At 46.6% G+C, this 27,217-nt stretch overlaps 1 protein-coding gene across 2 annotated transcripts in view; it reads left to right on the plus strand.

The window, feature by feature from the left end:
- Window positions 1-933: 933 nt before the first annotated feature.
- Window positions 934-27,217, plus strand: part of LOC147630829 (bifunctional 3-dehydroquinate dehydratase/shikimate dehydrogenase, chloroplastic-like) — a 78,952-nt gene continuing 52,668 nt past the window's right edge. Inside the window, exon 1 of one of the 2 annotated variants that reach the window (XM_086809211.1) lies at window positions 934-1,588. In XM_086809211.1, coding sequence (XP_086665337.1) covers window positions 1,383-1,588 — 206 coding nt within the window. In that variant the 5' untranslated portion in view covers window positions 934-1,382. The remainder of the gene's footprint in view (window positions 1,589-27,217) is intronic. The other variant, XM_086809212.1, reaches the window with a different exon arrangement.

Below are 27,217 nucleotides of genomic sequence, written 5' to 3' on the forward strand. Positions count from 1 at the left end.
GGTTCACGAGCATGTTGTCCTTAAAGCGAGGAATTGTTGCTCGTTGGCATTCATCGCACCACTTGATGTGTTATGCTATATCAGCCATTAAGGTGGGCCACCATAACCCGGCTGTGAGCACTTTGTGTGTAGTAATGTCTATCTCGAAGTGCCCCCCAGAGTGAGCCTGTTCTAAAAAGAAGACATATTCATCTTCATAGACATAGTGTCTGATAATCTTGTCTTTTCGTTGCCTGTAGAGTTGGCCTATAATGAGTTGGTAAGGGGTCACCTATTTAATGAGGTGTCATGCATAATCCTTGTTGAGTAGAAAGTGTGCTACCTCCTCACCCCATTCAAGAATTAAACATAATTAGAATAGGGCGACATCTGGTAAATCATCATCAACTCTTGCAAGTGGCTCGCCGTTGGGGATTCTTGGACATATGGTCTGCCAAGACATGCTGTGAGCCCTTCCACAATGTGATAGTGAAGTCAAACTCAAGCAGATCAGCAAACCATCTGGTGATTCTTCTTGTTGTGTACATGACTTGTTTACCAAATATAGAAGAGCTTGATGGTCTACGAAGTGTTTATGCACTGTGGAGTTTACTATGTCGTCGTATTCCGGAGTTCTTCATTTTGAGGGTATAATGATCTGCAGATTGAGATGCACTTTTTTTCTGGTGGGTTCTGTAAGGTAATGCTCGATGACTTGCGGATTCAGTGAATTTAAAAAGTTTGTTGACCATCTATTGACTGATATGAGCTTGAATTTAATAGGCAAGTATGAACGTGAATAGGCAAGTATGAATATATATGATGCAACCATGACAATGTTGGAGGTGTGCCCCGTGGGCCTATAAAAAGTAACGGGATGTGAACGTATGAATGGTTGTTGAAGAACCAAGGCGCACACGAGGAAGGATCACACCAGATACAACCACCACTCCAAACGTGCTGTGCGTGTTTTATAAAGAAATGACGCGCGTTGGAAAATGGAAAGCGGCGCAAAAGCGTACATTTTTGTGGAGCTTGGAGCTACGTCTTTGTTATTCCCATGAAATGTCGTGTCCATGTAGTTTGACCAAGCAATATGTCTGCTCAATTCTGAAGCGTCAAGCCAGCCAACCCAACGCCCCCTTTTCTTTAAAAATAAAGAAACATTTCTGCGACACACGCTGCCAGCTAGACGCCACTAGGCCATGGGTATTACGCAGTAGCCATCTGGATGATCGCAGAACTTTCTTCACAAATCACAAATATATTCAATTTTAGGTTATAATTTCGCTTCTGTGATTTTCTGCTCACACCAGCCTGTGGTGGATGCTTCGACTGTTTCTGGCCCCCCTTCCCCCTTTTCCCTTCTTTTCCATCCCACCCCATCGGAGCATTGCTTGGCCATGGTTGTCGGAGAGAATGGTTGCTACCTCTGCGCTCCCCTCGTGGCCAATAGCGTGCCCGAGATGCTGCATCAAATGCGCCTCGCCCACTCCCAAGGAGCGGACATCGTTGAGCTTCGTGTGGACCACATCACCGGCTTCAACCCTCCCACAGACCTTCCCTTGCTTCTTAACGGAAGGCCCCTGCCTGCCATCGTCACGTACAGGTATCATATATATATATGTATAAAGATAGAATGCTTATTTTTCTAGAAAAGTAATCCATGCTTGGACCATACATCATACATACACACATGTACTTGTGCATATAGGCATCTATCTTTCTCGACATTTAAGTCTAAAAGAGAGGACATCATTTTTATCATTTTTTTCCTCCACAACTAACTGCAAGAAAGAAGATATCAGCCCAACAGTGAGGGCTTGTGACTTGGGGAGGAAAAACCAAACCTTGTGACTGCAGCAGGACCCACTCAGGGAGAAAAAATGAAAAAGAGAGGAGACATGCCTTTTGTCTATTGTCTGTCACAATTTATGCTAGGCTGTGTCCCACTTGTGTTGAAGCTCTTTGTTTGTGTATCTAGATGAGAAGGGAGTTTGCTGGGGATCCGGGGGAGTGAGAGGACTGCCTTACAGGCCAGTCACTAGCTGCTTGCCCATTGATAGGCAACCTGGGTACTGAACAAGTGTGAAAAGCTACAAAACTCAGATATCGAGGCTTGATTCAATGCCTCTCTTGTTGCTTCGCACCATGTTGGCTGCTGACTTCGTATCCCTTGTTGTGCTTGCTTGATTAGAATTATATTAAGAATCTACTTAGAGTAAGTAAGCACTCTTTCCCCCTCTTTAACAGAGCTCGTGGAGGGGCACCTTGGAGACGGGTAGTTAATTGATGGCATGTGCAAGAATGAAGTTATGGAAAGGAACTAGAGGAGGGTTGAGATCGAGCAAAGGGCGAAAGCATTAGGCAGTGCACTGAGACAGCCAATAGTGTGAGCAGAATGGGCAAATGGGAAATCAGCGGGGAGGGTTATATATGAAGTGAACTGGCAGAAGGGAGTGGGATGCCTGGCACAATGCAAGCAGCAGGGGCTCATGGGGGAGGCTCATGCTGGGCAGGGCATGGAAGGTGGGAAGTAGACACATGGGAAGCAAATTAGCATCAGGGGGTTGGATGTGTTAGAAGTCATCTCCTGTCTATACATATACACCAGGGCCTCTGTTGTGGGTGTGCCTGCCCTTATTAGGTGTTTTCTCATTTTTCCCCACTCTCCGTATTTTTCCCATTTTTTTTTTGTGGCTTGGGAGGCAGCCCTGAGGGGGCAAGATGTCCTTGTCTATAGCCGACTGCAGCTGTATGCATTAGTCTATCTGCTGGTGGAGGTGGCTGATTGTGTATGACAGGTCGTGGACCTCACAGCTGCTGGCCGATAGTGCTCAGCTGGCCGACTGGTGCTCTTGCTGGTCGTGGAGTTCTACAAGTCCTGTCGGCTGCCCATGAGCAGGCCGACTGCATGCTTGGGGCCATATAAAATGGCCCCACAGCCCCTTGCCAGTGTTGTATCATTCCGGGATTCTTCTTGTGTATATAGAGCAGAGTTACACGCCTCTATCTCTCTCTCTCTCTCTCTCTCTCTCTCATGTTGTTATTTTCTGCATTGCGTTTTGCTCGTGTTCCCAGATCTGGTCATCATCTCCGTTGGGTATTCTGACATGGTATCAGAGCCTAGGCTCTAGATAGTTCTTGGGATTTGTGTGAGCAAGAGGGGGACTGTTTTGTTGCTGATTGGTGGACTGTTCGGGACTGTTTGGGAAGAGGAGAAGCAAGAGGACGGCAGGCTGATTTGCTGGACAGCCACTTGCAGGTGTTAGTTCTTCTTTGTTCCCACCCACCGACCCTTTTTCAGAGTACATCCCCGCAATGGCAGATCTGTTAGAGATGGCCGAGAGGCATGTGAAGATCCCGACACTCCCCATGCTCCCGGTGGACCGTCAATTGGACGAGAATAACTACGGCATATGGAAGGTTATGATGGAATCTGTTTTGGAGTCTTACGACCTTGCTGATTTCGTCGTTGTTGGGGTTCCACAGTCGGAAGTAGAGGAAGGGGAGTTACCGTCGATCCGAAGGGAACGGGGGCACAGGTGGCACAGATGTGGGATCGTGTCAACGCCAGGGTCCGCCCTGCAAAGTCGTTGACGATGCAGGAGCATATTAACAAGCTACAGGCTTCAGGAGGAAGTTCTTCAGGCTGGGAAGGAGATATGGTCAAAGGACATGGCCATAACGTTGCTGTCGCATTTGCCCTCTCAGTACTTAGCATTTTACTAGTCTTTGATTACCAGTGGCAGGCTGAGCACCATCACGTGGGAGGAGCTTGTGCCCATGGTCTTGGACCAGGAGGAACGATTCACGAACGCTCCTCAGGGTGGAGGTTCGGAGGCCTTAACTAGCCAACGGTCGAAAGGTCGTAACACGGGCAAAGGGAAGGCTTCATCGGAGAAGTCTTCTGAGAAGAAGCCCGTTACTGACCGCGATAAACTAAAGGCAAAGAGGACTTGTAACGATTGTGACGAGAAAGGCCACTATTGGAGGCAGTGTCCCAAGCAGAAGACCGAGAAGGGTGAAGATTCCTCAGTAGCAATCATGAAGACTCCGGCTTTTGTGCACCTGGAGGTGATGGACACCAATGTTTCATTTTCTTCAGGCAGGGAGGAGGTTGGAGGATTCTCCGCAACGGATACTCAGGAGTGGATTCTAGACAGTGGTGCTTCCAGGCACATGACTCCTCGTCGTTCAAATTTACAGGATCTCTGTAGGTATTCTGGTCACATTCTTACTGGGGATACATCCACTATCCCTGGGCAGGATGGAGATAGCTTCCGATGGCAGACGGGAAAAGCATTCCTCCCAGGTGTTGTATGTTCCGTCACTTGGTTTTCATATGTTGTCAGTGCATCAGGTTTGCAAGACTGGCGTACGGGTGGAGTTTGATGAGCATTTTGTTGCTCTCCGGGACAAAGCAATAGGCCAGGTGGTTTGGGAAGGCGGAGTGGAGAATGGAGTTTACAAGCTTTCAGCACTCTCTCTCCCAGGTTCTCAAGTTTGTGATGAGTGGCAGTCTGGTAATGGCCACTTAAGTGTGGATACATTGGAGGTGCAGGCTTTCCAGGACCAGATGGTGGATAGCTTGCCAGTTGATGGTAGCAGTTGGCAGGAACTTTCCAGTACTGATGTTGGTGTTTCTTGTGCTAGTCAGTCAGAGGAAACTGAACATGTAACTTATGCTCTGATGTCTCGTAGTATTCGGGACAAAGAAACTCTTGTAGATGAGGACGTTCTTTCCACGGGGACCTCTCAGAAAGCCAGGCAGGTGGCAGTTGATTACTTGCAGAAGAAGGTGCATACTCCAGGCTTTGTGGTTCCGGATTCAGAGGGGGTGGTGGATAGGTTTCAGAAGGCCTTGGGTGGTCTTCAGCAGGTTTCTAGGACTAGGCTTTGCACTGTAACAGGTGTTGATCCTTGTGAGCAATGTGATGCCTCTTTGACTCAGAAGCTGAATGGTTCATTGATCTGGTTGATGGACACTAGATTAGACGGGAGCTTCCTGATGAGGCAGTTGAGCTCATGGTTGCAGATGGCTCTTTGGGAGGTAGGATTGCGTATCCTGTGGTTTCTGCGGCATGCGAAGAATCATGGACTCTTTTACACAGGAGGGGGATTGATGGATGGAGTCTGATTCCACGGTTGGAGTGCCTCAGTTTGGGGAGGAGATCCGGACACGAGGAGATCTACTTCAGGCCCAGGAGCAGTTTTACGGAGCAGTAAGAGGCAGTCATCTTTTGCCTTGTCGTTGACAGAGGTAGAGTACCGGGCTGCTTGTGATGCTGCTTGTGAGGTGGTGAGGTTGCAGAGGTTGCATTGCAGGATTGGGCTTCCACTGGAGGAACCCATGGTCATCCAGAGGCACTTTGTTCGTGAACAGATCGTTGCTGATGACATCTTGCTAGAGTTCTGTTCGACGGAGGATAGTACGGTGGACCTCTTCACGAAGTCGCTATCTCAGGATTTGCTCAGGCAGCACCCCAGCTCCTTGTGGTTGGTTTCACAGCCAAGAGCTGAGAGGGGGTATTAGAAGTCATCTCGTGTCTATACATATACACTAGGGCCTCTGTTGTGGGTGTGCTCGCCCTTATTAGGTGTTTTCTCATTTTTCCCCACTCTCCGTATTTTTCCCCATATTTTTTCCATTTTTTTTGTGGCTTGGGAGGCAGCCCTGAGGTGGCAAGATGTCCTTGTTTGTAGCCGACTGCAGCTGTATGCATTAGTCTATTTGTTGGAGGTGGCCGACTGTGTATGACAGGTCGTGGACCTCACAGCTGCTGCTGGCCGACAGTGCTCAGCTGGCCGACTGGTGCTCCTGCTGGTCGTGGAGTTCTACAAGTCCTGTCGGCTGCCCATGAGCAGGCCGACTGCATGCTTGGGGCCATATAAAATGGCCCCACAGTCCCTTGCCAGTATTGTATCATTCCGGGATTCTTCTTGTGTATATAGAGTAGAGTTACACGCCTCTATCTCTCTCTCTTTCTTGTGCTGTTATTTTCTGCATTGCGTTTTGCTCTTGTGTTCCCATATCTGGTCATCATCTCTGCTGCGTATTCTGACAGGATGTGTGGCAGAATGTTAGCACAAGGAGTGGGTGGGCAATGGGCAGGGCATGGAAGAGGGAAAACAGCAAGGCAGCATGTGACACACAGTCTTTACAAAAGCTTTCTTACAATATTGAGCTTTCTTCTCTTGTTATTGGGCAGAGTGTGCTCAAGGAGTGATTGGGCTATTTCTTGAGGATCCTCTATACCTATGCTTTTGCCTATACCTATACGAGCAAGAAGCTTACCCCTAAATCCAAAACCAAAAACATCAAAGACAAGGGATTTTTTAATCAGAACTATTTGTGCCATAGAGGCTACACAAAGTACCTTAGAGAGGGCTTTCAAAAAGAAGAGAGTGAAGGCAGATTGAGGGATGTAGTCCCTGTGGATAATGGCGATACCTCGTAATCGTTCTCGGTTCGAGACTCGAATGCTGCAAACAAACGAACAAACAAACAAACAACAAGGGGGTGCAAGCCTGACTCACCTCCCAACCATGACAGCTGTGGGCAAGCCCACAATCTTGGCTGTCCCCACCGGGCCACGAGCTGAGCTAACTAGGTTGACGTACCGACCAATCTCCTCTTCGTGACGTCCCATACCGCCACGAAGCTGCTCTCGCAGCCCTCGAGATTGCTGCCGGCCTCGGCTGCATAAAGCAAGTGCACGTCTGCACTAGATCCAGGCTCCAAGACTATAGAGCTCTCACAAACTCGCAAGACTCTCAATAACTAACCTTGGCCACCCTTTTATAGGCTCTTGGCCGGTCATCGGGCATCCACACTTGGACGCCCGCCCGTCCATACTTGGGTGCCCGTCCGTTAGTATATCCCTAACTCAGCTCGTCAATCAACTTGCCTAGTTCCATGCTTCCCCAAGCCTCGAAACTAGTCTTGCGTGCGTGTAGCACACGGTAGATACACACTGTGCACATGACATACTCCCCTTCCTCTAAGAGCTCACTCCTGAGCTCACTAAAAAGCCAGGGTAATCTCTCTGAAGAGTAGTCAATGTCTCCCATGTAGCGTCCTCCTCAACAGGATCCTTCCACTTGATCTTGTATTCCGTGATAAGCGTATTACGTAATCTTCGTTCACGGAATCCAAGAATCTTTTCAGGTTCGTGCGGAACAAATGTCATGTCTTCGACATCTATGATTTCTTGAGGAGTAACTAACTGATCTGTTCCACCAAGTACTTCCTTAAGTCTACTGACATGAAATACAGGATGAACTTTCACATGAGAAGGCAAATCCAATTCATAAGCAACTGAACCAATCCGTCGTGTAACACGAAATGGTCCACAGTATCTAGGGGATAATTTCGGAGATCGACCTGTCCGTAAAGTCTTTCGGAATCTTTCGGAACTTGCAAATACACCATCATTCCTTCAGAGAACTCTCTGGGTGAACGATGTCTATTAGAATAAAACCTGTCTCGGTCTTGAGCACTTCTAATAGATTCCTTTGCAACTTGTAACATTTTCTGCATATCTTGCAAAAAATTACGTGCTGCATCATGCTGAAGTCTTGAGAATCCTACTGTACCAGGTGATCTAGGTTGAAAACCATACATAAGCATGAAAGGACTAAACCTTGAACTCGTATGCTTAGTACTGTTATATGCAAATTCTAACATAGGAAGATAATCCTCCCATGAACTCTGTCTTTTGGATACATATGCTCGAAGCATATCCTCCAAAATGTGATTCACTCTTTCAGTCTGGCCATCAGATTGAGGATGATCTCAGGAACTCAAATTCAAAGTTGTTTTCAACTTCTCAAAAACAAGTTTCCAAAAATCACTCGTAAACTTAGAGTCCCTATCACTGACTATGTCCTGCGGGGTAACCTGTACAGTCTAAACAATTGTAATAATCTTCCGGGTCGGTAAAAATCGAGCCATTTTTGTCAAGCGATCTACCACAACCCAAATAGAATCGTGGCCTTGATGTGTTCTTGGCAATCTGGTAATAAAATCCATGGAAATACTTTCCCATTTATTACCTAGGATTTGCAAAGGATGCAACAACCCAGCCTGTCTAAAGCATTTAGCTTTATTTGCCTGACAAATTTGACACTTGAGAACATAATCTTCTACATACCCTTTCATCTTTGGCCAATAAAAAGTGTGTTTTACTAATGATAACGTCCTGTGTACCCCAGGGTGTCCAGCAGAAGGGGCGTTGTGACACTCCTTAAGAATCTTGGACCTAATGTCCGGGATCTGTGGTACACAAATTTTGTCATTACGGAATAGTAAACCATTCCGAATCATCCACTGGCCTCCTGCAGCCTGAATGGTAGACTGCTCAGTCATTGAGTCTTGGTCAATCAATGAGCTCCCATCCTGGATCTTCTGCCAAAATGGACCAAAATAACTATCAGTCCTGCAAAGCCCTCTCAATGACTGAAATAAGTCAGTAGAAATCTCGGTGAACGACAAAGTATTCACCTCTCGAATTCGACTAAGCGCATCTGCAATACTAATCATGGACCCTTTCCGATAACGGATCTCAAAATCAAAATCTTGCATTAACTCTGTCCAACGAGCTTTCCTTCCTCTCAAATCATCCGCATCACACACATACTTGATTGACTGATGATCAGTCAATACCACAAACTTGGAGCCATATAAATAATGTCTCCAAACCTTGAGAGCATGAATCACAGCATAAAGCTCTTTCTCAAGGGTTGGCCAACGAGATTGAGTTTCGTCTAGCGTTTTACTTTCAAAAGCAACCGGTCTACCATCTTGAAATAGAGCAGCCCCGATAGCATAGTCACTGGCATCAGTTTCAAGAACATAAGGCCGACTAGGATCAAGTAATGCTAAGATAGGTGCTTCCTTGACTTTATCTTTCAAAAGTCTGAAGGCCATATCCAAATCGTTATTCCAAGTGATAGGCTGATTTGACTTACGTCCACGACCTTTCAATAAGTCGGTCATCGGTAGTGTGAGCTGAGAGTACTCTCGTACAGATTTCCGAAGAAAAACAACAAAACCGAGAAAAGAACGAAGTTGTTCACTGTTCGCGGTATAGGCCAGTCCAGAACCTTCTGAACTCGGTCATTAATGCTCAATCCATCTCTAGTGATCTTGTGTCTCAAGTAAATGATGTCGGTCATAAAGAACTCACATTTACTTAACTTAGCATATAGTTGATTCTGTCTTAAAATAGATAAGACAATCGTGAGGTGTCTGACATGATCCTTAAGAGTACGACTATATATCAAAATATCATCTAGGAACACCACCACAAACTTCCCCAAATGTTCACGAAAAAGATCATTCATCATTTGCTGGAAAGTGGCTGGAGCATCAGTTAACCCAAAAGGTAATACGAGAAACTCGTAATGGCCATACCTAGTCCGAAAGGCGGTTCTTTCGACATGCCTTTCATGAATATGTATCTGGTGATAGCTAGTACGTAAATCTATCTTCGTGAAATATTTCGCTCCTGCTAACCGGTCAATCAGGTCATCTGATCTAGGGAGAGGATAACGGTTCTTAATGGTCAGCTTGTTCAATCTCTTGTAATCTATACACATTCTCCAAGTATTGTCCTTCTTTCTCCTAAGCAACACAGGTGCACCTCAAGGTGATTTAATCGACGGATCTGTCCGATCCTCAAATAATCTTCAAGTTGTTTAGCCAACTCATCTTCCTCAGCTTGGCTCATTCTGTAAGGTGGAATACTGACAGGATGAGCACGTGGGATCAAGTCAATACGATGATCTACTGCCCGTTCAGGTGGTAAACCCGATGGCAGTTCCTTAGGAAATACGTCTTGAAATGAATCAAGTATCTTCTGTAATTCTTTGCTTTCAAACATACTTAATTCATTTACATCCAAAGAAGGGATGAGAAAGGAAGAAAGTGGAATCAATACACAATGGAAAGCGGTATACAAAGAAGAATCCAGTATATTTCCAAAACCAATTGTATTTACAAGAGGTCCTTGAGAGGGATGAATACAATCACCTAAAATACTATACTTGGTGTCCCTATGCTGAAAAGAAAAAATATGACTAGACCAATCTATCTGGACGTGAAGAGTCTTAAACCACTCAATCCCTAATAACAAGTCTACATTTTCCAGATGCATTACATAGCATTCCAGAGTATCTTTGTAGTACTGAATCTGGATTGGAAGCATCTCCACCTTTCGATCCCATACTTGCCTTCCCGCAGGTAAGCGTACCTCATAGGTATGATCGCTGGGTGTCGTATCAAGACTCAATTTCTGCACAAGTTTGTAGTTAACAAAGTTGTGTGAGCTGCCAGGGTCTAGAAGAATGTGAATCTTATGGCCATTCACATCTCTATAAACTTGGAGAAGATCATGCAAGCCAAATACTTTAGAATTGAACAGACAATCAGAACAAGTACTAGGGCGAGAAAGTACAGTAATTGACGTACCTGTCAAAGACAACTGGTTAGCTGCCTTTGGCTTGGGTCTTGCTTTTGTCTTGGTACCCTTTTGCTTTGGCACTCGTTACGCATGTGTTCTTTTTCTTCGCAGATAAAACAACGTCCTTCCTTCTTGAGCTTTAAAGCCCTAAGGAGTCGTTTCTTCTTCGCTGGTGTCGAATTGGAATTCTTCGAAGGTTGGTCTGAAGACTTTCTTTCTGTCGTGTTAGCCATAGGTGCGGAGAACTTTCTTTTATGCTTGTTCCCCTGCTCGGTAACGGGTTTCGACTTGGAAGAGACCATTGTATCATCATAGATACGAGCTGAATGAATGGCCTCGTCCAATGTTTTACATTTGTTATTTTTAACCTGTAATCGGTATGAGTCTGGTAAACCAGCTACGAAAAACCCCAAAAGAGTAGTGGGATCCATCTTTGTAGCTTTCATCTGCAAGTCACGAAACTTCTGGAGGTAGACCTCATAAGTGAGGTGCTGCGAGGTCCCTACACAACTGCGGATAGAAAGCTGTGGGTCTTTTCTGTATCCTGAGTTTCGTGAGTTTAGCAATCCACTTTTATGACTTCAAACTTTAAGAGATTTAGAGAGAGAGAGAGAGAGAAGCTGTACACCGTATGGGGTCCCGAATTACCCACTGAAGGGCCCTCTATTCGGTTACCGGAATAGTATTTGCTTTATTACTTTGAAGAGAATGACTTTGGACTGATGATAAGCCAAACGCAAGATCTTGGAGGACCAAGAGTCGGGCTGAATTGTACACGGGTGTAGAAGCACCAATACTGACCGATCTTGAGCCTATGCACTCTTCCCAATGGAATGAGGGAAGGTTGCAAATCTGAGGCTGAGGTATGAGCTGATTGGGACTGTTTCTAGGCTGTGAATGAATGCTGAGTTTTACCTTCACCAAAGTGGCTGAAGCAAAACGATGAGTTGTATGCGGGCTGAATGCTGTTAGATACTGAAAGCGCAAGGCTGATGATGAACAAATGCTGGCCGGCTACTGTGTATGCTGAAAACGCAAGGCTGATGGAGCTCTGTGCTGCGTTTTGCTGATGCATGGCTGAAAACTGCTAAGCGATGATGCTCTAGGGCTGAGGACTGCAACGCTTGGGCTTTGATTGCTGAATTATGATATGATGGAATGAATGGTGCAAAGCAAGCCTATTTATGCTAATCTGAGGGCTGGTCGGTTGGCACTTAATGCTGGCCGACTGTAGCATATATTGCTACACAACTTGTTTATCATGGATAATGATATATTAAATGCTGTAAAATATAAGAAAAATGCCAAAAAAATGCTAGTAAATATCCTAAAAATACTAGATGCTATTTCAAGGCTTCTGCAATGGTCTATATGCAATGGATGAATGATATGCAATATGTAGAGTGCTTTCTAATGCAAACCCTAAGGTTTCTATTGAGTCTACATGCATGAATGATACTTTCCAAGTGGGTTAAGAGACTTAACTGACTGACTGACTGACTCACTATGACTGAGGAATGACTTACGTAGCTCGTGCCTGACATGTCTTGGACTGAGGATTACAATGAGGTCACGACGTACGACAATTATCATTCTTTAGGGTACTAATATTGTACAATGTTACACTGATGATGATGACTTATCTTGTCACCATCGACTACAGTGCAGAGTGCATGTGACATTTCCTCCTGCTTAGCTTGGCGGCAGGTGCATGGCTTCCAAGTAGTCCGCCAACAACTGGGGGTACTTTTGAAAGAACTCCACGTCTAGCCAAACGACTTCGTGGGTACCTCGATCTCGGCACTTCGTATAGAACTGACGTATTCGTCGACCGGAACCATGCTTCCAACGATAAAGAAGGATCTGCTAAGGCTCAATGACTTCTGCTTCGTCTACCACGTTTGGCTGGTGTTTATCTGAAACGTCAAACACTTCTGGTCCAACACATGGGTTTAGCCAAGAAACATGGAAAACATCATGCATTGTCCAACTGTTAGGCAACTTTAACTTTATAGAGACATCACTAATCTTTCTACTATTGGAAAAGATCCAAAACTATGGAAAGAAAGCTTGGGACAATGTTTGTCCACTTGTTTCAATCTCTGTTTCATGATGTGCAGATAGACCCAATCCCCTTCCTTGAAGTGGACATCTCGTCTAGACTTATTTGGCTGTCTGCTACTATAAGCTTCCTAGGCTTTGGTCAAGCGGTCTTTAACTGACTCAATGATTTCGGAAAATGCTTCCGTCATTTTGTTAGCCTCAAGAGATGTTGACACCAATCTTGTCAAAAGAGAAGAGAAATGACGACCAAAGGCTGCTTTATACAGAGTCCGTTTGACACTGGATGAATGAGTATCGTTCAAGATGGCCTAAACCAATGGAAGATAATGTTCCCATTTGGACTGCTAGTCACGACAGTATGACTAGAGAACATCAAAGGGCAACTAGTTATAGATCTCTGTTTGGCCGTCTGTCTGTGGATGGAATGCACTCTCGACAACTGTAGCTTGGTTTCAAAGTTTTGGAATAATGCCCTCCAAAAATGCGAGGTAAACTTGGAATCTCTGTTTGAGGTAATGGTGTTGGGCAAACCACAAATGGGGTACAAATGCTTGAGAAAAAGACAGGCTAGGTCCTTAGTTGTGGTCGTATGTTTACATGAGATGAGCATGCAGAACTTACTGAAGCAATTCACAATGGTAAACACTGAGTGTTATGGGATCCAGTGGATGCTGGTAGAGGCCCTACAAAGTCCATAGAAATGTTAGGGATAGAGAAAGGTTCAAGTAACCCAACCTTCTTTGTATGTGGAACCTTAACTTTTTGACAAATCCTACAGGCTTGAACATGTGAATATACATCACGCCTCATTTTTGGCCAATAAAAGGACTGTTCTAATTTCTCGAAGGTACTGTTGATACCTTTATGTCCTCCAACTAAGGAGTGTCATGGGCATCATGGAGAAGAGCTACTCGCTTTTCCCGAATGACACAGAGGCGGTTCTTGAAGAACAACCAACCGTTCTGCACTGAATAATGGCCAGACTCAGAAGTGAGGGCCAAATTGTATTGAGTACCAAACTCACGGGAGTCGACATACTGGTCTTTCATGCTATCTAAGTCCTTTCCCGTGATTTCAAGAATGGTAGACTCTTGCACTGCGTGGATGTTGGCCTTTCGACTAAGAGTATCAACTGGGTTATGCTTACCAGGGATGTACTCCAAATTGTTGGAAGGGCTGACTCCATCTGGCTTGCCAATTACTCCACTGGGCACTTGGCATGGTTTGAAGCCACTTAAGTGCTTGGTGGTCTGTTTTGACTGAGAAAACCTGTCCATAAAGGAAAGGTTTCCAATGTTTGAGCATTGTGATCACACCCAAAAGCTCTTTGTCATAAGCCGAATAATTCTTTTCAGCAATATCCAACATTTGACTGTAGTAGGCCACGGGTCTATTGTCCTACTGGCAAACTGCACCTATGGCTACATTACTGGCATCGGTAATGACCTCAAAAGGTTCATCCCAAGATGCTAACTTCAAAATAGGCGCTTCTGAAGCAGCTTTTTGGAGTGCACGGAATGCATTAAGCGCCTTGCCTGTGACTGTGTCTTTTTGTTTACGAGTCTTCACCCCCTTAGGCAAGTCGGTGAGAGGTGTGCAAGATTGGAAAACTGGTGAACATGGGTGCCGTAGTCTTGACAAATACCTACGAAAAAATGAATCTCTTGGGCGGCTTGAGGGATGTCCCAATCCAAGATCTCTTAAACCTTTGAGAGGTCCAATCAATTATCGAATCCCATCGGAACCAATGATATAGTCTAAGTAGGAGGCTAGAGTTGTGCCTCGTTGGCTGCTCCGTACTTCACAGGAAAGCAAACTTGCAGCTCCACTTCGTAGCAAGACACGGGCTGGTTCACGTAATGCAAGAGAACACGCAGATGTTGCTTGCATGAGTACACTTTGTGATGTAGATGAGCCAGATTCATTTGAAGAGGCTCATGAAGATGAGCATTGGATGCAAGCCATGCAAAATGAGGTGGATTCTATCCATAAAAACAACACTTGGGATTTGGTAGACTTGTCTGCTGGCAAGAAGCCCATTGGCAGAAAGTGGGTTTACAAATTAAAAAGAAAGTCTGATGGTACCATTGACAAGTACAAGGCTAGGCTAGTAGCCAAAGGATACGCCCAACAAAAAGGCATTGACTATGATGAGACTTTCGCACCCACTTCTTGTATGGCCACAGTTAGATGTGTTGTTGCATTGGCTGCCCATCATGGATGGAAAGTACATCAATTGGACATAAAATCAGCTTTTCTCAATGGGGATTTGCAGGAAGAAGTGTATGTAAATCAGCCCATAGGTTTTGTGTTGCATGGTCAGTAAAACAAAGTATGCAAGCTTGGGAAAGCGCTTTATGGTCTCAAACAAGCTCCTTGAGCTTGGTATGAGAAGATCCATAATTATTTGACCACGCAAGCATTTTGCAATAGTCCAACAGAGAGCATTCTCTATGTGAAAGAGGATCATGGTACTTTGATTATGCTCATTCTTTATGTGGATGACATGTTGCTAACTGGGAATGGCATGGATAAAATTTCAGCATTCAAAGCTGAATTGCATTCGTCATTTGAGATGACAGATTTGGGATTGTTGCATTATTATTTGGGCATACAATTTGTGCAGACAGATGTTGGGATTTATGTACACCAATCGAAGTACATTCAAAAGTTGTTGCACAAATTCGGATTTCAAGATTGTAAGCCCATCTTTGCTCCGATGGAGCCAGGGCTGAAATTGAGCATGTATGATGTTGGAGAGCCTTTTGATATGAGTGTTTACAGCCAAGCAGTGGGCTGCCTCATATATTTATGCAACACACGCCTAGAGTTTTAGTTTGGGGTTTCCAAGTGTAGCAAATTTATGCACAGCCCAGGTACCAAGCATTGGCAAGTAGTGAAGCGTATATTCCACTATCTTCAAGGCTCCCTGGATCTTGTGTTGGTATATCCCGTGGCGCAGCTTGCAGTTACATGCTTACAGTGATTCAGACTGGGCTGGTGACTATGATACATGGCAATCCACCAGTAGGAATTGTTTCTTTTTGGGGCATTCATGCATATCATGGCTTAGCAAAAAGCAACCTACTGTTGCCACATCTACTTGTGAGGTTGAGTACAAGGCAGCCTTTACATCCACAGTAGATTGTGTATGGCTGAGGAGATTGATGACTGATCTTTGTGAGTGTTAGCAGACACCCACCACCATACTCATTGACAGTCAGAGTGCTATAGCCGTGGCAGGAAACCCAATGTTTCATGCACGCACTAAGCACATAGAGATTCATTATCGCTATGTTAGAGGATTCATGCAGGGAGATCACATTATCTTACTGCTCTACAGAGGACAATGTTGTAGATTTGTTCACGAAGGCGTTGTCTCGAGAGAAGTTTGAAGCTTTTCGCAAAGCTTTAGGCTTACTCTCCTACAGAGAGTGATTTGCTATGGACCTTGTATAGGTTTACATTGCCACTATAGGGGGGTTTAGCATATATGCTATGAGTAGTGCCACTTGTGAACATGGACTAACCAAGGACACTTTTCTCCCTTTGGGTTTTTTCCCCTTGGATATTAGGTGTGAAAGGACACCACACTTATTTGTATTATGATATTGTGGAGTCAACTCTCTAGATCCACTCATCTTGTATTCATGCACTTGGAGTAGCTATCACTATCTCTCTCACTCTCTTGAGAGCTTGTTGCTGTGTACATCTCTGTCTGTGTGTGTGTTCTCTGAAACCCTAATCACCCAACAATTATTGGTGCTTCTACAGCCGTGTAGTACAGTTCAACTCGACTCTTGGTCCTCCGAGATCTTGCGTATGGCTTATCGTCAGTCCAAAGTCATTCTCTTCAAAGTAATAGAGCAAATACTATTCCGGTAACGAGATAGGGGGCCCTTTAGTGGGTAATTCGGGACACCATACGGTGTACAGTCTCTCTCTCTCTCTCTCTCTCTCTCTCTCTCTCTCTCTCTCTCTCTCCTTTATATACAGGATGAGGGAGATGCCCACGGAGAGATTATCCCGCCGAGCTTTTGAGACATCCAGACAGCTGGCCGAGGCTGGACACACTGGATCTTGGTATGCACAGATACTACAGTGGTTCTCACATCATGGGATAGACATTGAGCGGTTGCCACCTTTTCAGTATGATCAGTCTGCTCCACGGGGTTACCTCTCTCTCAATGAGAGGAACAGAGTGATGAGACAGGACATATGGCAGCACTACATACAGGAGACATGGACAGCACTAGAGAGCCCTGTGCTGTATTACAGAGACCACTTTATGAGCATCTCAGGGGATGGGTTTATACATCGACCGCGGTACATGGATGTATACATGCCACACAGCTCTTGCGTTGCTATTGGACAGCTACGAGTCTCATCACATCAGCTAGAGATAGAGGCTGGGAGAGCAGCACGGGTTCCCAGAGCTGAGCGGATATGCAGATTGTGCCACGAGGAGGTGGAGACTGAGGATCACTTTGTATGTAGATGTAGAGCCCACCAGGGGGTCAGAGATAGATATGCAGGATTGTTTGAGGAGCACTCTTCACTACATCAGTTGATGGAGGCCTCGGACCAGCGGTAGCATGGCAGACTACTACTAGAGCTTCATAGTTCGAGAGAGAGACTCCTCCAGACACCCGCTCCCACTAGGGGTGGGAGTCCCAGCTCACAGATTTCTTCCAGAGAGCTATGCCAGTGCCAGCTGATGTACCACGTGGGGTGACTGCACAGAGAGCAGAGGAATTGAGAGCCAGGAGGAGACCTAGACAGACTGGACATAGAGCACCCCGACTCCGTCACCGAGAGATAGCAACTATCCGAATGAGACACCAGATGGAGACACAGGAGAGGCTAGCTCGCTTTCATTCAGACTCAAGGTACATGTTCACGCCATTCACAGCCTCAGCATCGGCGATGTATGATATCTTATATCCCTCTTATGGCATTGGATGGAGTTAGACATAGATCTGCATAGCATGCTTGTACTACCCCTTCAGCATATAGAGATGCATCTTGCCTTAGCACTCCATCCACATCCCCACCCCCCCATATATTGTTTGTATATGGGCTCCACCGATCCATGATGATTCACAGTTGTATCTAGACACATGCACACTTTTTCTTTTCTTTCTTTTCTTCCGATGACCGGAAGAACACAGTTGTATTATTTTTTGTCTCATAGGCCGACTTTGGCCTCTCGTAGACGTTAATATATCTTTCTTTCTTTCTTTCTTTCTCTCTCTCTCTCTCTAAATCTCTTAAAGTTTGAAGTCATAAGAGTGGATTGCTAAACTCAAGAAACTGAGGATACAGAAGGTTGTATGAGACCTGTGTGACAGGATCCTTAATTACGAATACTTCCGCTGCATGGTACATTGGTATCAGATTCAGCTGTCCACACACACCGCATTCTAGCGTGGGGGCATCCTTGGATGGTCAGATTGCGTTCCGGCACGACCACCGACTTCAGCATCATGTTTAAAGAGGAGAGTATATACATCAGCCAAAAGACGTTTCCCTTGAAGGAGACCTTGCTCTTCCACTTACCGCAGATACCATAGCTCTACTCAGAGCTCAGAACCAGCTTCTGATGGAGCGTTTTCAACTTTGGGAGGCAACAACAGGACAACCTCCGCCTCCAGCAATCCTCGACTACATGTCCCTCTTCTTTCAGATGGAACAACAAAGAAGAGAAGACGAGGTTCGACGGAGAGAAGAAAAAGCTGAAGCTAAAGCAAGAAAGCAATAAGAAAAAGCAGATAGACGGGACTATGAGAAAGCCCAACGCAAGATCGAAGAAGACCGGCGTCAGGCTGAACTCGCCGCTCGGGAGCACCAACGAGAGCTCGATCGAGAACGTATGTTACTCGAGCACCAAAGGGAAAAGGAGGCCATACATCTGAGGTATCAGCACCTCTCTTCAGTTTTTCTAGCCATAGGTGCCACCAGTCAGCAGCTCGCGACATCGACTATCGTCATTCAAACTCAACCAAATTTTAGTAAGTATGATGGTAAGTGTGATCATTTAGCAGTTAATCAATTCATTCATCAATTCACTGCTTATTTTTCTTTAGCTAGGATTACAAATCCTCAGGATAGAGTCCACTTAGCGGCTCCCCACCTTACAGGTGAGGCAGTCACTTGGTGGCAACATTGGTCTAGTCTTCATACAAACCAGGCCACAAGTGTCCCAGCTTTTCACTGGGATATGTTTGCCCATGACCTAAAGACCAGATTTCTCCCTCCCCAATAGATGACCAGCCTGGCAGATGAGTTCTATGGACTCAGATAGAACGGTTCACCTGTGCTTCCATTTTCCGGCAATGTTATAACTTTAGCACAACAGTTAGGGTTATCTGAGCAGGCCAAGATGGATCAATTCATTTGTGGATTAGATCATAATATCCGGCTCATAGTGCATAACTTCGAACCCAGTACCTATGACCGGGCTTTGACTCTGATTCAAAATGAAGAAATGAAGATGAACAGAGACAAGCCTAAGCAGTCGTCACACAGTCTAGTACCAAACCCAACAGCAGCAATCTGCTGTGCGTCCAGGGAAAGGTAATGCATCTTCTAAAAATGCTAAGAAGGACGACAGTAATAGCTCTAGTTCAGGGGGTAAGAAGGATAAGGAATCCAAGCCCAAGAAAACCATTGAGGAAAAGGCTAAAGAAGGCATTACTGGAGGTTATCTTCCTCAAGAGGAGCAAAGGAAATACCAGTCAAAAAACAGATGCTTTGTTTGTCATACCATCGGCCATGGTAAGAAGGATTGCCACAAATGGCAAGTGGAGCAAGCCTCCAAACTATGCATCCTATGCCATCCGTGGTATTTGATGCTAAGCAGGTGTCACGTGCATCCCGCACTTGGATGCCACGTAGACATTTCTGTACAGACTGTGCAGGACCTGGGATGGTGAACTGGTCCCATGTGAGCCCAGTCCGGGACGAGTCAGCCAGGGATCCATCTCAGTCGTCCGAGGTCAGGTGTGCATTGTCCTGCACATGAGTCCAAGGTCAGGTGTGCATTGTCCTGCACATGAAGCAGTGCCAGTCCACGCTGTGAGTCTCCCTCTGGAATGATGTCAGATGTGCTGTGTATCTGGTTTGCAACTGGATGCCAGGCCTCTGTAGGCATGTAGGTTTGCATGTAGAGATGGGGCCAGCCCATAGGGCTACCCCAGTGCAAGGATTTGCATTTTGCATTCTTAGTCTGGGCATGGGGGAGGTGTAGAACCACCCCCAAGGGGCCAGGAGGGCCCAAGATTTGCCCACCAGCCAAGGCATGGGCTGGAGGGGCTGTCGGCCAGCTGTACTACTGCTGGACAGGTAGCCGACCAGGTTTAGTACCCTACCCACCCAGTCGGCCAGGTGTAGGGAGCTGTCCCACACCTCTGCGCAGCATGCCCAGCAGCCAGGATGCTGCCCCAGAAGCATGCGCAGGCTGGACAGCAGGGTGGCATAGTATTTAACATAGTGTGAAAACACTTTAATAATAAAATTCAGTCGTGGAGCTCCCTGAAGCCAGCCGACTGGATGATATGAGAAGTATAAAAACCCAGCCCATAATTCATTGTAGTCATCTCATAATTCACCAAGTGCATCAAGCATTCAAGGGCCAGGACAGCCAAGAGTTTGCTAAAGCAAAGGGGTGAAGGACTGAAGGTCAAGGGCAGGTTTTCCAGCCAAGAAAAGGTCAAGTACTTTGTATTTGTTCTCAGATTTACATCATTCTAATAAAGCAAATACACCATCCGTGGTGGGGGCCCTACAGAGGGTAATTGGGACCCAATACTGTGTCCTCTCCATCTCCCCCTTCTCTCTCTATTTTCTGCACATCGTCTTTCAGTTTGTGCGTTAATTCCGTCGCGAAAAGAGTGCTGATTTCTGAGTTTTGAAGTACCGATCCTTCTCCGAAGCTTCCGCATATTACAGTGGTATCAGAGCTCACTTCAAGGACAAAGATTCAGCAAAGAAAACCAGAAAATTTTTTCGCTCGTGTGGTTGGTTTTTAGACGCCGGTGGACTACCCCTTTCGGAGTGACTCCTGTCCCTCGAAGGACGGTTGGTTTTTAGCCTCCGGAAGCCTCCGGAAGTCTCCCACACAGATAGTGGATGGTCAGATTGCGTTCCGGAAAGGAACTGCATTTTCCCGCTATGGCGAACTTCGGCGACGAGAGAGAACCAGAACCATGGGACCAGAGTGCACCAGGCAGCCCAGCTAGGGCACCCGGCTTGAGTGTACAAGACATGTTCCAGCAGATGATGCGAGCAATCGCAGACCAGACAACCAAGTTGGATGAGCAGAAGGCGCGGATTTTGGCTCTGGAGGAGCGTTCTCGCTCTCCAGCGTCGCGTTTTCCATCTCCTCCTCCCTCTCCTTCCGTATCCCAGATACCAGATCCTCGTTCACAGGGACCCTCTCGCAGGGTCACAGCCGCAGCCAAGCTCCTTGCTTGAGATGCAGATGCGCGCATTGGAGATTCGACAGCGCGAAGACGACGCCATGCGACGAGTGGAACACGAGCGTTACCTCAGAGCTTTGGACGCCAGATTGACACCGGCGGCGCCCTCGAATCATTTTCCCGAGAAAATGAATTTCAGTAAGTATAATGGTAAACTCGATCCCACTACTCTGTATTCATGGTTACATCAATTTGAAGCTTACTTTGCCGCAGTTAGGAAATCAGATATTGACAAAGTGATCTTAGCCAGTTAGTACTTGGAAGGTGAGGCCATTCCTTGGTGGACTCAATGGGCTCATGCCCACACCAGATCAGGTATGGCAGCTTATGGGTGGGACGAGTTCGTCCGTGACCTTAAGCAGCGGTTTTTACCGCCCCACTACCTTGAGCGACTCGAAGACGAGTTCAGGGGAGCGCGTCAGAACGCGCAACCAGTCCTTCAGTTTGCCAATAGAATTTCGACCTTGTGTCTACAATTAGGCTTATCTGATACGGACAAGAAAGGGCAGTTTTTGTATGGCCTGGACACGCACATCCAATGGGAGGTGCGTATGTTTAGACCAGCCACCTTTGAGGACGCACTCTCGCTTGCGCAGAGTGCAGAAATGAAACACAATGGTGGCAAGCCCAAGACTTCCCAGCCGGCTTCTCCCAAGGCTAACGCCTCGGGGGGCAAAAGCCAGAACCAGACGGGGTCTTCCCCAGGACAGAGCCCGGGAGCCTCTGGCTCCAAGAACTTGAACAATGCGTCTAAGCTTACTCCAGACCAAAAAGCGGAGGCAGGCAAGACAGGTGGCAAGTTGAGTGCTGAAGAGCTTTCTCAGTACAGGAAGGAGGGTAGATGTTACTTTTGTCACACAAAAGGACATACTTCTCGGGATTGTCCGAAGAAACCTCCAAAGGCCGCCGCCGCCTCCACAGCTTCCGTGGTGAGCACAGCTCCCACACAGACCCCAGCGGCTACCCCTAGTTCTTCAACCCCCGGTGCTTCAGTTGGAGCAATTATTAGCCGGGAGCTCGAAGATAAGCAGAAGGGCGCCCATGACCAGGAGTATGAGCGCAACGAATTGCTCAAGTCCTTTGGCTACATAGGTGGCCAGAGAGTCGTTGTCTTGTTTGACAGCGGCAGTACGGAGGATGTGATCACGGAAGAGGCCGCTAGGCGTGCCCGTTTGGAGCTAACTCCGGTGGACAAACAAGTTGAGGGTTTTAGCACAGGTATGACAACGAGCGTCAAGTATGAAGCTCTACGTGCTAAATTAGTGATTCAGGGCATAGAGTTTGTGCGTGACTTTATGGTTGCCCCTCTTGTAGGAGCAGACATAATTTTGGGTATCCAGTGGTTTCACAAGTTTCTTCCTGATGTCAAGTGGGACAAGCACACGTTCCAGATTGATCGGAATGTGTCAAACACCCTGGTGACCATTAAGTGTGAGCCAGGTATTCCAAACTTTCCGCTCATAAGCCACTTGCAGGCTAAGCGAGCAGTCAGGAAAGGCGCACAGTGTGCGATGATTTACATCCAGACAGCCCAGACAGTGGCCAGTGCTTCCGAGAAGTACTCGGTTCTCCATGAAAAGTTCCAAAAGATTTTTCTTGGGGACAGTCTCCCTCCCCAGCTTCCCCCGTCCAGACCGGAGGATCACAAGATTGACCTCCTCCCAGGCTCGGAACCCCCGAGCAAGTTTCCGTATCGCCTCTCTAAGGCAATGGAATCGGAGTTGGACCGCCAACTCCAAGAATTGTTGCAAGCTGGCTTCATCCGCCCCAGCGTGTCGCCATTTGCAGCACCGATCTTATTTGTCAAGAAGAAAGATGGGTCTTCTCAATTGTGTGTCGATTATCGTGCACTCAACAAGCTGACTATCAAGAGCAGATTCCTGATGCCTCGAATTGACTATATTCTCGAGAGGCTGAATGGAGCTAAGGTGTTCTCTAAATTGGATTTAAAGAGTGGGTACCACCAGGTTCGGATTGTTGAGGGGGACATCCCCAAGAAAGCTTTCCGTACAGAACGGGCCCACTATGAATTTGTGGTTATGCCATTTGGATTGACGAACGCCCCAGCTACATTTAACCGCATGATGATGCGTATTTTCCGGGAGTTGATTGGAGTGTGTGTGTTCATATTTTTGGACGACATACTCATATTTTCAGCTACAGTTGAGCAGCATGACATTGATGTGGAGAAAGTCCTTAAGTTGCTGGAAAGCAACGAGCTCTACGTCAATGAAAAGAAGTCAGAATTTTATCTGTTCCAGGTACATTACTTGGGATATATAATCAGTGCCGAAGGCATTCGACTTGATCCGGCTAAAGTGGCCGAGATTGTTAACTGGGAAGTACCTCAGACTGCTTATGACATTAGATCATTTGTGGGTATATGCCAGGCATATTCCACCCACATTGACAAGTTTTCTGATCTCTCGGCAGACCTCACCGATCTGCTAAAGGGAGTGAAAACAAGGAGGCAAAAGATTCGAATGACTCCACGAGCATTGGAGGTATTCCAGAACCTCAAGGTGGCTTTGTCAGAAGCGCCTTGTTTAGCCCTTGCCTCGTGGGACGAACCATTTCAAGTGATCACCGATGCGAGTAACATCGCAATTGGAGGTGTATTGCAACAGAATGGTCATCCAGTAGCTTACATGTCTCGTAAGTTACTGCCCGCCGAAAAGAACTACTCAGTCTATGATCGTGAACTCCTAGCAGTTATACAGGCCTTGAAACATTGGAAACATTTCCTGTATGGCCGTGACTTCGAGGTCCGCACTGACCATCAGGCATTGCGCTGGATTCAGACGATGCCAAGTGCACAGTGGAGTGATCGACAACACCGCTGGAGTCAGATATTCCAGCAGTTTGGTGGCATGATTGAGTACCTTCCAGGAAAGGCCAATCCAGTGGCCGATGCTTTGAGCAGGAAGGGACAAGTATCTGCGATTCAGACCACTAGACTTGACCTTGTTGCTACTGGACTAGAAGACATGAAGCACACGTACGCGGATTCCGAGGAATTCGGTACTCAGTGGGAACAGGCATTGGATGCCACAGGACCATGCCATTTTCTGATACGCGATGGTTGGCTTTACTACAAAGGCCGACTGTGTGTCATGAAATCATTCCGGGCAGTTCTTCTCCATGATGCCCATGACGCCATTACAGGTGGTCATAGGGGCATGAATTCGACTCTAGAGAAATTAGAACGGCAATACTATTGGCCAAAGATGAGGCGTGATGTGTTTACATATGTACAACGCTGTGACATTTGTCAAAGGTGAAAGCTCCTCGTGGAAAGAAGATAGGGTTGTTACAGCCTTTGCCAATTCCTGAGGGTCCTTTCCAAGACATTTCAATGGACTTTGTCACAAATCTGCCTCCCAGTCCGAGTAAGCGTAATACACAGTGTTTGACTATTGTTGACAGGTTTAGCAAATTTGTGATGCGTATTCCTTGCAGGGCCAATGTGACCGCCGAGGATGTTGCCCAGCTATTCATTCGGCATTGGTACCCGATTGGTGGGATTCCTAGGACCATAGTGTCAGACCGAGATGCCAAGTTTACCAGTCATTTTTGGAGGGCATTGTTTGATAATTTTGGTACTAAGTTGAATTTTTCCAGTGCATTCCACCCACAGACAGATGGCCAGACAGAGATCTACAACCAGTTGGCCTTTGATGTGCTGAAGTGCTATGTCCACGATCAGCAAGGTAAGTGGGAATCGTTTTTGCCTTTAGTTCAAGCTGTTTTGAATGACTCTTTTTCTTCAGCTGTTGGCAAGACTCCATATGAGGCAGCGTTTGGAAGGCCTTTCCAGTCCTTGTTAACCAGGACGTCGTCTTCAGTACCGGAGGCGAACAGAGTGACGGAGTCTTACCAGGAGATCCTAGAGTCCGTTAAAGACAGATTGGCTAAAGCGCAAGAGGCCTACACTCGACAGGCCAATAAAGACCGAAGGGACATGAAGTTTTCGGAAGGAGATTGGGTGTATCTTCGGATTATGAAGCAAAGATTGAAGCAGGTGGGCAAGCGATGCCCAAAGTTGTCTTTCAGGAGCTTCGGACCATTTCCCATCCGGAAAAAGATTAATGAGGTGTCTATGCAGTTAAAGCTACCTCCGAGTTGGACTATGCACGATGTATTTCATGTCAGTTGGTTAAAGCCATATGAAGGTCCACCCCCTTCAGAGGTCAAAGACGAAGCGGAACCAGACATCATTGATGAAGCAGAAGTAATGGTTCCAGAACAGATCCTTCTGCACCGTTTCAAGCATGGCTCAGGCCGAAGACTACGACAGTTCCTCACGAAGTTTCAGGACCGAGGAACTCATGAAGCGGTATGGCTCGACAAAGAATTTTTCGAAGACTATCCGGCATTATTGACGGATTATTTGGAGGCTATGTAGCTTCCGTCAAGTTAAGCAGAAGGGGATGTCACGTGCATCCCGCACTTGGATGCCACGTAGACATTTCTGTACAGAAGGTGCAGGACCTGGGATGGTGAACTGGTCCCATGTGAGCCCAGTCCGGGACGAGTCAGCCAGGGATCCATCTCAGTCGTCCGAGGTCAGGTGTGCATTGTCCTGCACATGAGTCCAAGGTCAAGTGTGCACTGTCCTGCACATGAAGCAGTGCCAGTCCGCGCTGTGAGTCTCCCTCTAGAATGATGTCAGATGTGCTGTGTATCTGGTTTGCAACTGGATGCCAGGCCTCTGTAGGCATGTAGGTTTGCATGTAGAGATGGGGCCAGCCCATAGGGCTACCCCAGTGCAAGGATTTGCATTTTGCATTCTTAGTCTGGGCATGGGGGAGGTGTAGAACCACCCCCAAGGGGCCAGGAGGGCCCAAGATTTGCCCACCAGCCAAGGCATGGGCTGGAGGGGCTGTCGGCCAGCTGTACTACTGCTGGACAGGTAGCCGACCAGGTTTAGTACCCTACCCACCCAGTCGGCCAGGTGTAGGGAGCTGTCCCACACCTCTGCGCAGCATGCCCAGCAGCCAGGATGCTGCCCCAGAAGCATGCGCAGGCTGGACAGCAGGGTGGCATAGTATTTAACATAGTGTGAAAACACTTTAATAATAAAATTCAGTCGTGGAGCTCCCTGAAGCCAGCCGACTGGATGATATGAGAAGTATAAAAACCCAGCCCATAATTCATTGTAGTCATCTCATAATTCACCAAGTGCATCAAGCATTCAAGGTCCAGGACAGCCAAGAGTTTGCTAAAGCAAAGGGGTGAAGGACTGAAGGTCAAGGGCAGGTTTTCCAGCCAATAAAAGGTCAAGTACTTTGTATTTGTTCTCAGATTTACATCATTCTAATAAAGCAAATACACCATCCGTGGTGGGGGCCCTACAGAGGGTAATTGGGATCCAATACTGTGTCCTCTCCATCTCCCCCTTCTCTCTCTATTTTCTGCACATCGTCTTTCAGTTTGTGCGTTAATTCCGTCGCGAAAAGAGTGCTGATTTCTGAGTTTTGAAGTACCGATCCTTCTCCGAAGCTTCCGCATATTACAGCAGGAGGGTGAGAGCGATGTTGCATAGAAAAGCCTTATCCGAGCTTATGGCTCTGCCAAGGGCCGATGGTTTGTAGTCGTATTTGACATGGGCAGTTTTGAGGACGCCATCTCTCCCCAGTTGGCTAACAAGATGAGCTGCATATTAGTGCCATATCATTTGGATGTGGATGGGTTCACCCCTGGTCTCTGCACCCACATATCTCAGAAGGCACAACTGTTTGCCTTGAAGTTCAAAAGGCCTCATTCCAACGAGATTTCATTGTCTCACCTCTTCTGGGTTGTGACATGATTTTAGGAATTCAGTGGTTTCGTCAATACGAGCCTATTCCCGATTGGGGGCATGACACTTTTACTATTTCTAAAGGTTTTCCTGAGCCCATCATGATTCGTGGGGATAAAAGCATTCTTGGCATCCCATTGATTTCTCATCTCTAGGCCCGAAGAGCTATCCGCAAGGGAGTGGAAGGGGCACTACTTTATGTTTGTGCTCAGACAGCCTCTACCTCATCGGTAGCAGCTATCTTATCTTCAGTCCCACAGTTAGCAGATCTCCTGTCTAGACATCATGATATTATGCTTAGGAACGACCTCCCATTAAGTCTCCCTCCATCACGTCTTGAGGACCATGATATCAATTTGGTCCCTGGATGAGAACCGCCTAGCAGGTTCCTCTATCGACCTTCCAAGACTTTAGAGGGCAACCTAGAA

Source organism: Cibotium barometz, chromosome 15 (assembly GCF_041138505.1).
Source record: "Cibotium barometz isolate CiBa-2024 chromosome 15, ASM4113850v1, whole genome shotgun sequence".
NCBI lineage: Eukaryota > Viridiplantae > Streptophyta > Polypodiopsida > Cyatheales > Cibotiaceae > Cibotium > Cibotium barometz.